We start from the raw sequence: 16,735 nt of genomic DNA, 5'->3' as shown, positions 1-16,735 counted from the left end.
AAAGTCATCTGTTCCAAGAGCAGAGCCAAAAAAGCACTTATTACTACAGAGCAGTTGTGTTCCATCAACTGTCATTCAGACTATTAAGCTAGAATGCAGTAAAACCAAAATCTTGTATCGAGAACTGCCTCTATAGATCCTCTACTCTGTGCAGCACGAGACCTAGAACTACCTAGAAAGCAATGACTTTTGGGACTATATCACAAATCCAAATGATCAGTGGAAAATTCTGTAGGCGCTACAGTTGACCTACTGCACCAATCATCACTTTTTTTCCCCTCCATCACCATAGGCAGTGCATCATACCAACCCATTCTATGTTGTAATAAAAGCAGTGTTTGGTAACAGTTTAAAAGTTTTTGTTTTTAAGATGAAAAACAACTTGTTAGTTTGTAGTACATGTTGTTTTGAGTTTAATTCACTATTGCTTGGTTTCATTCTGGTCTAACATGGTACATCTGGATAAAAAGTCTAGGTGTAAATAGTGTAAATAGGATGTCTGTCATGGACCTGCATACCCAGGTTTCTGAATAGTCTGAGGTTGGGGCATTCCCTATGATAATCTCATTTTGCACTGGATTTACCCCTTGACCTGTATTTCTGCTGATAATGGGGGAAACCTTTAGTACTCAACTGTCTTTCTTTTGTACAAGTTATCTCAACGGAATGAACTCCCTCCCAATCTGGGACAGCTGTGCTCTAGAAGCCAAGAAGCCAGTGCCTTTACCTAGAAACCCAAGGGTTCAAATCTACTAGCAGAACCATTTTACAGAGCTTCTGTTCTAAATGGTTATGAAAAAGAGGCAGCATGGATCCTGGGCACTCTTCTTGACCCCAGCATATAGAACCAGTGGCCAAATAGTATTGTAAGGGCAATGATATTTTAATCATCAGGAAGTAGTGGTGAGGCACAGCTGCAAAGGCACATCTTTTTTTGGATTACATGCATAATGAGTGGGTGATAGAATCATTACAGAGAAGCTAAATGTGTCTAGACATTCCTTGTGAGCTCCAAGCAATGCACTTAGCAATCAGGCAATAGTGTGGCAGTGGCTAGAACTATCTGTTATCATTGATGACTGAGTACTTCTAAAAGCAGCAAAGAATCCTGTGGCATCCTTATAGACTAACAGACGATGAAGTGGGTATTCACCCACAAAAGCTCATGCTCCAAAACGTCTGTTAGTCTATAAGGTGCCACAGGATTCTTTGCTGCTTTTACAGATCCAGATTAACACGGCTACCCCTCTGATACTTGAGTACTTCTAATCTCTTTCAGGAGTTTCCATACCAATGTGTATCGGGCTTCCCTTTTTAGAAGCAATAGATCTTTTCAGCAGAAAGACAAATAAGACCCTAGAGATACTCAAGGAGACCAGTCAAGTTTCTTCTTCAGGAAGAAATATACCATCCTTCTTTAGATACCTGCTAGCACAGTCATCTCAGTTGCAAGTGTATCAAACCAGTCTTCCTAAGCACCATGTGAGCTTTCAACAGATGGGTGATCCTCTTTAGCTCCTTTGATTCCACCTGCATAGTAGAGCATTAAACAACAATTATAGTGAACATCCCTGAGGGCCTGCAGTAAATCTGGGTACAGCCATTCTTTATTTGGAAACCATCTTTCTTTTTTCCTCACAGCATTAAGTGAAAGAAGGTTCGTAGGTGGTATGGCAAGGAGGCAAATTTTGGGGCCTTTCTATAATTTCTGATACCTGATAATCCAAAGATACTCCGTGCCACAAGGATAACAAGTTGTGCCAACAAAAAGGGGCCCAATCCAATTGAAAATATTCTCCTAAATGCCCACAATACTTTTTGTAAACATGCCTTTTCTGAGAGCAGATATTGATTTACTTTGTTGGAAGCAAACTAAACATGTACAATCAAAACAGAAATGGGAAAGAGATACTTTGAATGTACAGAGCTTATCAAGAAAAGAAAAGGTTTTGACCCCTGTAGCTGACAAGTAGCTAACCAGCCAGACGTTAAAAAAATCCTGAATAGCTGTCTCTTAGATTACAGGATAGCATTCATTACAACAATTACACTTGAAGGTTACAGAACTCTTAGCTAAATTCTTCCTCACACATACAATCTGCTAGACCACAGTGTTTGAAAAACTCTTTAACTCTGCTATCTTGATTACATGATAATATGATCGTCCCTTCTGCTACCTATCCAAGATCTATTCTGAGATTTTATACAAAACAATTATTTTTAAAGGGAAAGTAACATTTTCAGCAATTAGAGAGTCAGCTTTTCCTTCCGGTGGGAGGAGTCAGAGGATCAGGTTGGAGGTAAGGCAAAAATAAGTTTTAACTCCTCTTCCCCACAAAAAAACACCTTTGAACATACCAGCATGCAGACCCTTGAATCTCCTTCAATAGCCCACAGGAGGATTTATTTAGCTTGTTTCTGCTGGAATTCAGGAAAATCCTGGGACTGTTTCTATTGGACTTTGGGTCAGTAACATTTTGCTTTTAAACATACAAAAACCTTAATCTGGGGCCATGTTTGACATGATACCATCTCTTTAATCAGAAGAGCAGATTGGGCAGGGGAAACCATAAAATGCTGCTTCAGCACAAGAATTCCAGGGGGCAGAAAGCTTTGCAGATGGGGCCTCGTAGTAGCAGAGGAGCTGTGCACCACCAGCCACTTACTGAGTATTTGGAGAGGTGTTTTTCAGCCCAAGTGTGCTTGTATCAGCTTCAACTGTGGAATGGTAAAGACTCCTAGAGCTGTTCCAGGGCCTTTAAACTACAGGGCTACTGTTACAAAGTGATTATTACCAGGTACATGAACTTGAACTCCTAGATCACCAGCGGGCGGAATGGGGCAAGCCCCTGCACACCGACCATGCTCCCCAGCTGTAGCACCAGGCAGCGGAGCAGAGCAAGCCCCCATGCCCTGATCCCACTCCATGACTGGAGCACCTGGCCAAGCAGGGCAAACCCCCATGCCCCGACCCCACTCCCTAACTGGAGCACCTGGCCAAGTGGGGCAAACCCCCATGCCCCGACCCCACTCCCTGGTTGGAAGAAGAATCAATCACAAATTACTGGGAATGGGTTAGAGTTTTTCTGTTTTTTTTCAGGGCGTCCCCTGCTCCCTCTAGGCCTCCCACACAGAATGTAGACGTAGTGCTCCTTTAAATATGAAGTTATAATAGGAATTAATTTACATCACATATCTTCTGAACATTCTCAGATGATTAATCCATAAAACAGTCTTCTTCTTAACCAGTGTGCTCCAGTCCACTGATGTTTATTCAAAGGAAGAGATTTATTTCTATGCATGTCGACAAATTAGCTGTTTAATTGAATGAATTATTTTTTAAATGCTAGGTTTAAAGAAGGAAGTAGAAGAACACTTAATCTCTGCTGATGGAGTGATAATGATATCAATGTGTTCATTAAGAAAAAAACAAATTATGCTAAGCGTTATTTCAAAAACATGGATCGAATGAATGTATTATGCATTCTAATTTTTACTGTGCTTTGAACAATTGTTTTCTATAAAGTTCCAACATGCCACAAAAATCGTTAAGAACCATATTGCCAAAAATAATAAGCAACAGACATACACAGAACACTCAGTGTAAATATAATGTATTTGCTTACGAAAAATAGGTTCTATTCATTTCTGCTTTCCAGGGACAGTCTAATTAGGGAATTATTATGAAATATTAAATAGTTAAAGTGAAATGACTGAGCTAAATATGACCAGAAAAGAAACCTATTGTGATTAAAAAGCTTTGCTACCTCAGCAGCCAGCAAATTGTACTAATTGATAAGTCATTTTTAAGTGTAAAATAAATTACAGATACAAAAGTTTGTCCTTGAGTAGAGTCCCTATGGGTGCTCCACTGTAGGTGTAAGAAGTAAGTGTCTCTCTTGCAGCGAGGCTATCCCCATCACAGACACACACTCATGGTGCATTCGTTGCCTCAGAGAAGGACACATTCCTCAAAACTGCACTCTCTGCCAGCAGCATAGACCGTGGTCTCACAAGGACAGAGAGCTGACACAGAAGATTATATTCATGGAGGCAGCTCTCAGACTTTCTCTGGACCCATGCCAAGAGTTTTCATGCAGCCATGAGTCTTCCCCATAGCCCTCATAGGGTGAAGAAATCAGCCGCTGACCCTTCTCACGTCAAAAAGTAGTGGGAATTCCCTGCTACGAGCTAGCTGTAAACAATCCCCAGCATGGTCTATATTCTCAGTACCATCAGCACCAAGACAGGCCAAGCCTGGTACCCACGGCTCAAGGAAAACTATGGTGGCAGGTATCCAGTGGACTATGGTGCCCACAGACCCAATGGACACAGGCACCAAGTCAATGGCACCTAAGGAAAAGGACAGGAGCAAACACTCCAAGGAACCACCAGTATGCAGTGTCCCATCGGTACCAACGTCTCTTCTGGTACCTGAACAGCCAGTGTGGATAAGATCTCTGTCCCACCAGCATTGCCAGTGGCACTGAGTCAGTCAGCACCACCAGATTTCCAGCACTCAAGGGACCTCTGTGTAACCGATATACCAGAATCTCCTTTCCTCGGTACCAGGACCTCCGTACCCGAGTCTCCACATGGCACAGGAGTCTTTCCTGCTTCCTGGCCAGGCTCACCCTCTCTCCAGTTAAGACTCCGATAGTGAACCAGAGTACTCCTCCCAAGCAGCTCTATGATGCCTGATTCCAGCAGGGCCCCTGGGCTTATCTTCATATGGCTCCAATGCTGCTGTTCTGGTATGGCCATCCATGGGCACCACCACCAGGTTCCATGCTATACTAGGACCCCTGGCCTGCATACTGCACCCATACCTCCCAGGCTTCTAGTCCCACCCAGGAGTCCATGAGACATTTCCTCATCCCTGGCAACCAGGGCTTTAGCGTCCCTAGAAGGAATCTTGAAGAAGTGTAAGGGTGATGTTCAGGAGGAGGCAAACCCCAAAACTATATCCTCCTCTTCCCCAGAGGCAGTCATGCCACTTCTACCATCCCTGGTGGATAATTTTTGCCTGTTGCAGAACATCACAAAGAGAGTGGCTGACTGTCTCCAGATACCTCTGGAGTAAGTCAAGCACATGCACCACAAGCTCCTGGACACCCTTCACTCATCTTCCTCTTCAAAAGTAGCCTTCCCTATGAATGAAGCCCATCTTGACCCTGCGAGACAATATGGCAGTCCCCAGCATCAGTCACTGACTTACAAGCGAGCAGACGAAAAGTACTATGTCTCGGTGAGAGAAACAGGGTTTCTCTTCTCCCACCTTTCACCCAACTCCATCGTGGTGGATGCTGTCAATTCTCGTGGCCATTAACACCACATGAGGTCCACTCCCTATAATAGGTGCTGGAAGCATGTGGGCCTGTTTGGCAGGAGGGCATACTCCTTGGCCACATTTCAGTTTCAAATAGTCAGCTATCAAGCACTTATGTGAAATACCATTACATGAATTACTCGAAATAGAACAACTTTATTGAGCAGTTGCCTGAGACACATCGTGAACAATTTAAGGCCATCATCCAAGAAGGGCAGCTAGTAGCAAAGACAAATGTTACAGTCTTTCCTCAACATGGCTGAGATTGAAGCCAGAGCCACCTCCATGGCAGTGGTGATGTGACATGCCTCTTGGCTCCACCTGTCAGGTTGCCCAAAGGAGGTGCAGGCAACCGTCAGAGATCTTCTTCCCTTTGAGGGCAGTAAGCTCTTTGCAGAGAAAACTGGTGTCTCTCTTCATACTTTGAAGGATTCTCAGGCCACTCGCCATTCACTGGGGATCTACGGGAAAAAAGAGAAAATTTAGTCTAAGCACCACACTTTGCAATATCTGACTCAACAATAATACAAACCACAGAGAAAGAGAACTAAATTCTCCAGATGTAAACTGTCTGGTCAGCAATCCTCCTTGTCCCAGCCTTCCACATCTAAACACTAGTTTTGACGTGTTGGTTGAGGTGCTGATAGACCACTCCCCACAACTGCTACAACTGGCCATTGTTACCCACCCTTTTGACCACTGTCTGGCAGTGTTCTGCAGCACCTGGGAGCATATAACATCAGACCGATGGCGCCTGGAGATCATTCGCCATGGATACTCTATCCATTTTACCTCCCTGCATCCTCCACAACACCATTCCCCATCCCTCTTCAGGGAGCCTTCTCATGAGAGTTTACTATGTCAAGAGGTAAACTGTCTCCTCCAGTTAGAAGGATAGAACCAGTACCTCAACAGCTATGAGGCAAAGAGTTCTACTCTAATACCCAGGAAGGAGGAGGGCTGGAGACCCATATTAGACCTTAGCACTCTCAACAAATTTGTCAAAGCTTAGGAATTCAGGATGGTCACTTTAGCAACGATCATTCCAGCACTGGAACAAGGAGACTGGTTTTCGGCCCTCAACCTACAGGACGTGTATTTTCACATCTCAGTCTTATTAACTCACAGACGATTTCTCAGATTCACCTTGGGACAAAATCAATACCAGTACAGGGTACTCCCCTTCAGGTTATCTTCGGCCCCAAGAGTATTTTCCAAAGTTCTCTCAGTAGTGGTCACCCACTTATGCTTGCAAGGGATCATGATTTTCCCTTACCTGGACGATTGCTTCAGCTCCCCCCGAGGGGATGTCACCTACAATGGAGCACCCATAGGGACACTACTTGAAGAAGAACCACCTCCAGTGGAGACAGCGCTAGGTCAATGGGAAGGCTTCTCCCATCTACATAGCTACTACTTCTCAGGGAGATGAAGTTTCTAGGGGGAGAAGCCCTCTCTTCAACATAGAGAGTGTCTTCACTAAGCACTGCAGCAGCACAGCTTCACCACTGCAGCTGTGCCGCTGCAGTGCTCTATGTGTACACAAGCCCTGAGACTCCCTTTTGAATTAACAATCAATTCACAATAGTGAGATTTCTTAATCCTCCTCAAAATTCATGGTGACTTCTATGGGAATTGGAGAATTTGGGAAGCAGTCCCAAATTTCTGTTGCTACATGTGATGTTGAAATGAAGTTTTATTTATAACCATCTGTTCTCCTTTGTTACAGGGAGCGAGTTGAGAAACTAGAAGTGGATCCTAGCAAATATTCATTCCCTGATGTGGCAAACATAATCCAAGAAAAAGAGCGAACTGGGCAAGGACCTATTAATTTGCAGCAACAAAAGGTTATAGATACTGAGAATAGTTATGTTGACTTTGAAGATAACCAAGATGTTCCACCCTTAATATGAAATGTTACTGTAGGGCTCCATTGTTTGTTACTCATATGGCCCAGAGTTTGCCTGAGCATTTTTCTTGACTCAAATTTTGCAGCAGCATCTTCTGAAGTTACAAAATATTATTTCAGCTCTTACTGTAAACTGACTTTTGTTATACTTGTGCTTTATCTTGCTGCTGCCTTTTGTTATATCGGGAACAATATACCTCTAATAAACTGTTTTCCAATTATTTATATATATAGGGGAATGTCTCGAAAGTCCTGATCAGTATTGGGGTCCCATTACATTTGGCACTGTACAAACCCACAATCCAACTTCAGATGAGATGTCAAATGAGTGTGACAATCAATGAGAAGAAAGAGAAAGGTAACAATAATAAGATCATTTGATTACATAGGCAGAGCCACAGGGTGCTTAGAAGACCCTAAGTGTTCTTCCACTTTCATCTCTCTCGGGCAGAGCAGCAGCAAAGAAAGCCCATCAGTTGGTTATGAAACATATTCCCTGATGTCCCTACATTCTGGGGCTGAGAAAAGGTTGCCGGGGCCTGCCCTTTCTCATTAATCCCCCATTTGCCATACCACATTCACCCATCAGGCAAGATAGTTTCAATAGAGACAGGGAAGTGTTAGTACCATTAAAAGGCACTGATGAGACCTCATCTTGAATATTGTGTGCAGGTCTGGTCTCCCATGTTTAGGAAATATGAATTCAATCTGGAACAGGTGCAGAGAAGGGCTACTAGGAGGATCAGAGAAATGGAAAACCTACCTTATGAAAGGAGACTCAAAGAGCCTGGCTTGTTTAGCTTAACAAAAAGAAGACTGACAGGAGTTATGATTGCTCTCTACAAATACATCAAAGGGATAAATACCAGGGAGGGAGAGGAGTTATTTAAGTTAAGCTCCAGTGTTGATACAAGAACAAATAGATATAAACTGGCCAACGAGTTTAGGCTTTAAATTAGACAAAGGTTTCTAACCATCAGAGGACTGAAGTTCTGGAACATCTTCCAAGAAGAGCTGTGTGGGCAAAAAACTCTAACTGGCTTCAAGGCTGCACTTGATAAGTTTATGGAAGGGACGGTTTTGATATGCTCCAGGGTGCAATCTGGACTGTGGAACCATTGTGCCCCTTTTAACTTTCCTGTCCTGGCTGTCTCCTACACTGCTATGCTAGTGAACAGCAAGCCCCTCCAGGATCTGTTCACTCAGCCATCAGCATGCGGAGGCACACCCAGCAAAGTTACATGAATGCTCTGCCAAGCCACTTATGAACTACATACAAGGAGAGACCAGCAAATCCCCCTAGCCCCAGTCTTGCACCCCAGGGCATCTTACACTGCTTAAGACCTTCTTGATCCATGCAAGCTTATTAATTAGTTCACCACTCCTTCAAAGGGTAGTGGACATGCACCAGCTTCTGTAATCCAAGCAGACCCTTGCAAGTATTTTAATCTAAACCAGTGAATTTGTCTAAACATCAATGCAAGTTTATTAACTAGAGAAAGATAGATTTTACATGATTATAAGTGGTAGGCATAAAGGTCAGGGTTGGTTACATAAGAAATAAAGCAAACATGCATTCTACATCCTAAACTTTATCAGGCTAAGCAAGATTTGAATCAACCAGTTTCTCTCACCCTACTGAACATTGCAGACTCTTTCAGTTCAGTTTATACTAACTAGAAAACATCCCTTCGCCCCAGTTCAAGGAAACTTCTCTGTCTTACAAACAATCTTGCTTCCAGGTGTCAAGATGGGGGAAGAGGGAGAGGCCCTATGGTGATGACACTGTCCCTCATTTATACCTTTCTCCAGGTGCTGGAAAAATCCATGCTGTGTCATGAGTTTAGGCAATACCCAGGATATATGTGAGCTGCTGACCATCCTTCATTATAAATTATTGCTTGCAGCTTTCGTGTATGTGAGGTTGGGCATGTGAGGCCTGTGATTGCAGTTTCTTTGTCCTCTCTGAGGGGCTAGTCTGTGGGCGTTTCCCAGACTCACAACCTGTTTCAGTAACTGTGACATTCTATACCTTGGGGGAGCGTCCCGTAACCCCCATATTCCTCATTTTCATATAATCATGATCTTACATATAAAGCATGCCTTGCAAGGTTATCGGGGAAAGGTTATGATCTCTGAAAGTTATTTCTCTATCCATATATGTATATCATTAATGCATATGAAGTTATGAGAATTGTGTTGTTTGGTTGTCACTAAAACATGCTGTAAGTTGGGGAATCAGCCAGATATTAGCTCCCCAGAGGCAACAGCAAGGAAAGTAACCAACACCTGGACGGAGTGTCAAACAACCCATCAATAACCATTGTTCAGCAAGGGAGCTACAATTCAATAACTCATCTGCGTGCGGCCACACCACGGGAATTGCTCAACCTGGCCTGGAGACTAAGCAATGCCCCCAAACATGCCTGGACTTGTACTCCCCAAGCACATGGGACAGAGGTTATAAAAAAGAACACAGTGGCCACATGTGGGGCCTTTCTCCTGCCCCCACCTATGCTGAAGCAACAAAGACATTGAGAAGAAGACAAGACTCCAACAGAGGAGATTAGCCCAGGTTTAAGGGACAAACCTGTATATTAAGGACTGCAATATCCAGTGGGGTGAGAAAAACTGCTTAATCTAGATGTTGCCCAGTCTAATAAGATTGGGAGTTTAGACTGCGTGCTTATATTTTATTTTTTTTTTTGGTAACTGACTTTTTGCCTATCACTTAAAACCTATCTTTTGCAGTCAATACATTTGTTTAACTGTTTATCATTACCAGTGAGTTTGCCTGAAGTGTGTGGCAAATGTGCTCAGGCTTGCAAAGGCTGGTGTATATCCAATTTCCATTGATGAAGTGGTGAACCAGTTAATAAATCTGCACTGCTGTCTCGGCCTTTTAGCTAAGGCATTGAGCACATATGCCTTTTGTACCGGGCATTTACCATGTTTAAAAGGTGCAGGTGTCAAGGCTGAATCCTCACTCTGGCACCTTGAGTGCAGAAGGTGAGGGTCCACAAGGATTTTAAAAATTAATACTTGCCACTCCAGGCTTGTATTACATTCCCAAGGTTACAGCTTCTTTCTGACCTTGGATTGGTAAACACTGCCACCACCCAAATGCAAAAAACAAAAACAAAAAACAACCCTTTGAACCCAGGAAGGAGCACTTGGGAATTCCTCCCTGTGGGGTACCCTCAAGCCCTTTCACCCCTCCCTCCAGGGAAGAGCTGAGAAAGAAAACAAAGGAAATGAGTGGTGGCTACAAACTAATCAAACATGTCCACAAACCTCTTAGGACACCAAAAATCCAATCCTGTTCTTAAAAAAGGTAAATGTTATTAAAATCAAAAAGGAAAAAAATACACTTGGAACTTAGGCTTTTTGCTAGATCTTAAAAAGAAACAATTTAAAAAATTAAACACCCAAAATAGCTTTCTTGGGGGTTTGGCGTAAAGTTTACAAGCAAACAAAAGCACCTGGGGTTAGCACAGAGGAGTTCCACAAGCCAAAACAAAGAAATAAACCTGATCGCGTCTAGCTAAACATTCCTAATTTACTTACATATTTGGGGGGGTTCAAATGAGTAATTCTAAGTATCATCTGATCAATTTTCCACCTGGTTCAAGCCTTACACAACATTGCTGCTCTGTGTCTCCTTCTCCGGAGAACAACAGACAAAGGGAAAATTTCTTTCCCATTTTAAAAAGTTCTAGCCTTCCCATTGGCTCTTTTGGTCAGGTGCCCGCTCCTTTTCTTTTACCTGTGGGCTTGTTAACCCTTTACAGGTAAAGCAAGCAGAGAACCGCTACCAAGAGGGATTTTACAGCTAACTGGTTGGCTTGGTGTCTATAAAAGGGAGCTACCCCACCACTTTACTTATCACAGCAGGTCTCCTCTACTTTAAAAGCTCCAAAAAAGAGTATAAATTGAGGACCTAGAAGGATCTATATAAGCTTGTCACTAATTATCTCATAAAATAACGAATGTTGCTATGTAAAAGAAACCCTAATGATTTGCTCCATATAAACTGGAACTTGCTTCCTCTTGCACTAAAACCTGAAATTGCTTCTTCTCCAAAGCAGTGCAAAAACAAATGAAAATGGCTCTTGCTCCTTTCAAAATGAGATACTGCGAGCAAATTAAACAAAATCAGAAGAAATCAAAGAAGGTTTGTGTTTAGATGCTGCTTTCATCTTTAGGATTGAAAATTAAAAGATTAGCTGCACTCACAACTGAACTATCAAAGAAATCCTTTAAAATGATATACATATTTCCTTAAAATAGCAACTGGGTTTGCATAGCTCCCTAATACCATCAGAAGATAAAGTGAATTTCTTGATCCTATAGTTTGTAACAAAAGTTTGCTTTGAGCTTCTGAATGTACAGCACGTCCTTACCTAAAAGGACAGTACATGATAAATTCATATTAGGCTTTCCAGTTCTCAGGAAAGCATTGATTTATTTTCATGGTTAATGGTGATAAAAAACTAGATTCTGCTCTCAGATTTGTGGATGCAGCTTTCATTGAAGTCAAATTCTGTACATGGAATGCATGTTGGCAGCTTCTACTAAAATCAATGTGAGCCTCTCGGCCAAGGGCAAAATTTGGCTTCAAATTATACAATATATACTTATATGAGCCTCACCTTTTAAGTAATGATTACTTGTCTAATCCACAGGGACAAATGTTAATTAATGACATTCTTATTAGATAATTGTAGTACTTTTTCCTCTCATGTAAACTCTGGAATTATAGGTTTCAGAGTAGCAGCTGTGTTAGTCTGTATCTGCAAGAAGAACAGGAGTACTTGTGGCACCTTAGAGACTAACAACTTTATTTCAGCATAAGCTTCCATGGGCTACAGCTCACTTCTTCGAATGTTATGATTCCTGATGTCAGATTTGTGTCCATTTATTCTTTTGTGTAGAGACTGTCCGGTTTGGCCAATGTACATTTGGTACAATGTACATTGCCACACCGGACAGTCTCTATGCATAATATCTGTAAGATGCAACTTCATTCAAAAACCAGTGGGAGAACACTTCAACCTCTCTAACCACTCAGTGACCGACTTGAAGGTGGCAATTTTGCAACAAAAAAACTTCAAAAACAGACTCCAAAGAGAGACTGCTGAACTCGAATTAATATGCAAATTAGATACAATTAACTTAGGTTTAAACAGAGACTGGGAATGGTTGAGTCATTACACAAATTGAATCTATTTCCCTATGTTAAGTTCTCCTCACACCTTCTATGGGTCATCTCTATTATCACTTCAAAGGTTTTTTTTCTCCTGCTGATGAGAGCTCATCTCAATTGATTGGCCTCTTCCAGTTGGTATGCATACTTCCACTTTTTCATGTTCTCTGTGTGTATAAATATCTTCTGCCTGTGTGTTCCATTCTATGCATCCGAAGAAGTGAGCTGTAGCCCACGAAAGCTTATGCTGAAATAAATTTATTAGTCTCTAAAGTGCCACAAGTACTCCTGTTCTTTTTTCTGGAATTATACTATCACAGTCACAACCATAACAGAAGCAGAGGAGTTTTTAGCATACCATCTGGATATGTTTTGTTAAACCTCAACATCCTAATTTTTGCCACTGGGTCCGGGTACTGCATACATAGTTTGTTATAGCTGTACAGCCAGCACAGTCATCAAAATAGTAGATGGACTCATGGTGGTATTATAACCTGATGAGTCGTGAAATTCCACTGTCTGCAGGAAACCCACTGATTTATGGTCAATCTCAACAAAGAGAGCTCCCCTGCCTCTCTGTAGAGAAAATTCAGGAGCAAACCGACCCATTCACATGCCCTCTTTGCACTCGTACACACTTTTCTAGTAGCCCAGGATGTCAGGACATCATAATGTACAAATAATGATCACAATTTTGATAGTATAAAGTCCTTGATCATGCAAAAAGCTGTTTGGAAAGTAAATGTTGCCTGACAAATAGGCTCTGATTAAAAAAATTGCATTCTAAGTCCCATAAAGTGCTTTCCCAGTGTTCCATAGACTTAAGATAATTTATGGCTGGATAATCTTACTCAAATTTCTGTTTATCAATGAGAATCTGAGAGACTGTCTAGTCATCTTGGTTTGTTAGATGTAAATTGATATTTTGTCCCTCAGTTATAGTTCGAAATGGATACAGGACGTAAGAAAAGGAGTTTCATGCTTGTGCTCTGTACACTATTAGTTGAAAGAGAACTATAAGGATCACAAAGACATTGAGCCAAATTATTGTTGGTGTCAGTCCCTTGGCTTTAACCAGCGTTGAATTTGCACACCATATAATCTATTGCAATCTCCTTTAGGATTTTTCCATTTCAGCCCTTAATTGACTTGATTTTTTTCCAGTCTTAGATTTGTGTAATGTAACCCCCTCAACCATTAAATCTCCTTAATCTGCTCTAATCTAAAAATTAAGGCTTAAAAATAGCACTTTTCTTGTTCAATAAACCTCCTATAGCCTCTCTGTGCATTCAGTCATATCTGCTGACTTTACTAACTAAAATAAGATTGTACTATATTTTGCTCCTGTTATCACCATGGAACAGATATGTCTCTAATGAGAAGGTTGGATTTTTCTGGCTCATACATCAAAACGGTTCATGTTGTAGAATCTCTATTGTGAGCTAGATAGAACACAGCTTACTCTCAGGTTCTAGGCTGAGTAGCATGCAGATGGCAGGGTCGTTCACCATTCAATATGTAGAGTGCAGATGGAGGTGATGTCTGTTTCCATACTGGAAATACACGTGGCGTATGATGGGTAAGGTAAGGCATGGTTTTTGTTCTATAAAGTGGGGTTACTCTGTGGCCCTGGAATTTGCCACAAAACTATCTCTTGCTCCAGAACTGTGCAATAGAATCAAAGCTTTCATTAAAAAATAATAATAATTCTGTTGATGCATTTCACAGAAAAAATTCCTGTTTGCTCTCACAGAGCTATGTTGGTTCTGTTGGGCTGATAAGAATAGAAAGTAGAAAAAAATCTTATTTCCTAAACAAATTTGAAGTAAAGTTGCATATTAAGTGTTTCCTTTATTACAATTATATTGTAAAATATATGCTAAAATATCAGTTGACCTACCAAAATTTTCTGTTGTCTGTAGTCTCAGAAGTTAGGCCATTGCATCACTGAATCTATTTTAGGACACAAGATGTCTGCTCATCTGTTTGTTTCTGACGTGGATTCCCTCAGGAACAATCCTGTCATTAGCAAACAACTTTTTGTTGGTTAATGAGTTGTAAAAATAAGCCTCAAGGTAACCTGACCATTCCTCTTTGTGGGAACACCCACTGAAGACCAGCTGTTCGCTTTCAAAGCTATGCTGGGTTTGAAGCTGTAATCTCACTTCTACATTCCTGTTTACCCAAAACTTTTCTACTGATGTTTTTAAAGGGCAGTGTTTAGCATGAGCTGTGCACTTCTAAGTTTTGGACAGACCCCTCCTGGTTCTTTTTTGTACATGCTGCTTTACCAATATCATGCTCTGCTCAGAGGTCTGAAGTCTACAGTGTGTGAAGCAAGACACCAAAGTAAACTCACCAACATTGCTGTAATCCCAACTGAATCACAACGAGGGCCAAAGTCTGGCGTCCCAACCAGAGGTGAGCAGAGGGAGGAGATGGCAGTAGCAATGTAGTGCTTGTGTGATGGTGATCAGAAGTGCTTGGCCGGTACAGAGCAAATGCAGTCAGACAATTTTGAGTGCTTCATGGAGCACGCTGAGCATTTCACAGAGCTGTGCAGCTTGAGTTTGGCCACCAGCAGGTGCACAGGTGCACTGACCCCGGGCCACCAATCTAATTAGTTACCCCCCTTTGAAATGAGGAGCACTGTGTATTGACTGGCCACAGAGCCTCAAATTCAGACCACTGTGTCTGTATTCTGGTTTCCTCCTGTGTGAGTGGGCTAGGAGTGGGGACTTGAGGAGAGCTGAATATCTGGTCCTTACAGAGGGTAAGTAGTAGGTTCACTAGTTAGGATGTAGAGCAGGGGTCTCAAACTCAATTTACCTTAGGGCCAGTGCCAATCCTCAAATCCTTCCAGCGGGCCAATAATGTCACTGAAGATGGTGTCCAGAAAAGAAAATGCTTATATTGTATTTTTTATTTTGAATTTCTTAGAAATAATAAAACCGTCATTCAACTTTATACAATTCTTTGCCTGCCAAAGAGTTTTTAGCGTTTGCCAGACACCTGGCAATGCTTCAGTTTGGTCAGTTTGTTGATGTTCGGCCTCAGTGACTGAGCAGTTGAAACCTTCAGGATTGCAGCCAGGTGTGCATCAGATAGTTGTGTTCGGTATTTTGACTTGTTTATATTCATTGTGGAAAAAAGCGATGCTGCCTCCGTGGCTGACTCTGACCAGCAACTAATGATGGTGCCTCCAGGGCTGAATAGTGATGTCTCTCCCCCCCAGCCAATGGGAACTGTGTGGGGCGGTGCCTGTAGTGGACATTGCCGGCAGTGTACCTGCCTGCATCTCTCCTCCGCGAGCTGCAGTGAGGAGGTTCTTGGGCCGCAGATGGCCCATGGGCCGGGACTTTGAGATTCCTGATGTAGAGGTTACTGTACCATCTTCCTCTCAATCTTCCGAACACACACATACACACAAACAGGGCCAGTCATTATTTATCCATAAATGATCTGGAAGTAAATGGATTTCTGCCTGTATTGCATCATCTCATGCACATTGGGCCTGATTATTTCCTCAGTCTCACTGGCTGTGCAGTGGTGGTTTAGTCATATTTATCATTGTGTGTTCCCAGGACCAAGATAATCCATCACAGTTAAACCACAGTGAAGTAAAAAACAGCAAAACGTAGTGTAAATAATTAAATATTATCTCATTTTTTAAAATGTAGGCAAGAACCTACACAAAGGCTGACAGACTAGAACTGGAAATCTAGACTATATAAGTTTAAATGAGGAGAGAATGAGATAAGCTTTTATTATTATTTGTAATAGAGCACCTAGGAGCCCTAGTGATGGACAAGGACCCCATTATGCTAGGTGCTGTACATAAACCAAACAAAACAACAGTCCCTGCCCCAAAGACCTCACAGTCTAAGTATAAAACCAAGAGACAATAGATAGATACAAACAGATGGGGAACTACCAAGAAAAAGTGACAAAGTTGTTGTCTCAGCATATCAGCAGACTAACAGTTTTCAAATTTTTGTAGGCATTGCGACAAAGGAGAGTTGTAAGGAGGGATTTCGAGGAGGATAATGCATTGGTTTTGCAGACGTTTTCAGGGAGCTTCTCCCAAACATGAGGGACACCATGTGAGAAAGCACAACAATGCTTGTGTGAAAATTTAACAAGTTGCTGATAGAGGCTGGCATCATGGGGCTGATCGGAGGTGAGAGTCGACATTTCAGTAGGGACTCATAGTGTATGATTGAATGATTGGTAGGATGGGGATAGGCCCTGAGTGTGAAAAGAAGCAGCTTATCTTTGTTTTCTACAAAGA

The 16,735-nt window shown here is 42.0% G+C and overlaps 1 protein-coding gene across 2 annotated transcripts in view; it reads left to right on the top strand.

Moving 5' to 3' along the window:
- DNAAF11 (dynein axonemal assembly factor 11) overlaps positions 1–7,465 on the top strand; it is a 61,153-nt gene extending 53,688 nt beyond the window's left edge. For both annotated transcript variants that reach the window (XM_050941033.1, XM_050941031.1), the window contains one exon: positions 7,059–7,465. In XM_050941033.1, the coding sequence (XP_050796990.1) occupies positions 7,059–7,242 (184 nt within the window). In that variant the 3' untranslated portion in view covers positions 7,243–7,465. The remainder of the gene's footprint in view (positions 1–7,058) is intronic.
- The last annotated feature ends 9,270 nt before the right edge of the window (positions 7,466–16,735 follow it).

Source organism: Gopherus flavomarginatus, chromosome 2 (assembly GCF_025201925.1).
Source record: "Gopherus flavomarginatus isolate rGopFla2 chromosome 2, rGopFla2.mat.asm, whole genome shotgun sequence".
Taxonomy (NCBI): Eukaryota; Metazoa; Chordata; order Testudines; family Testudinidae; genus Gopherus; species Gopherus flavomarginatus.
Note: the sequence above shows the minus strand (reverse complement) of the source record. Positions and strands in the feature narration are given on the sequence as shown.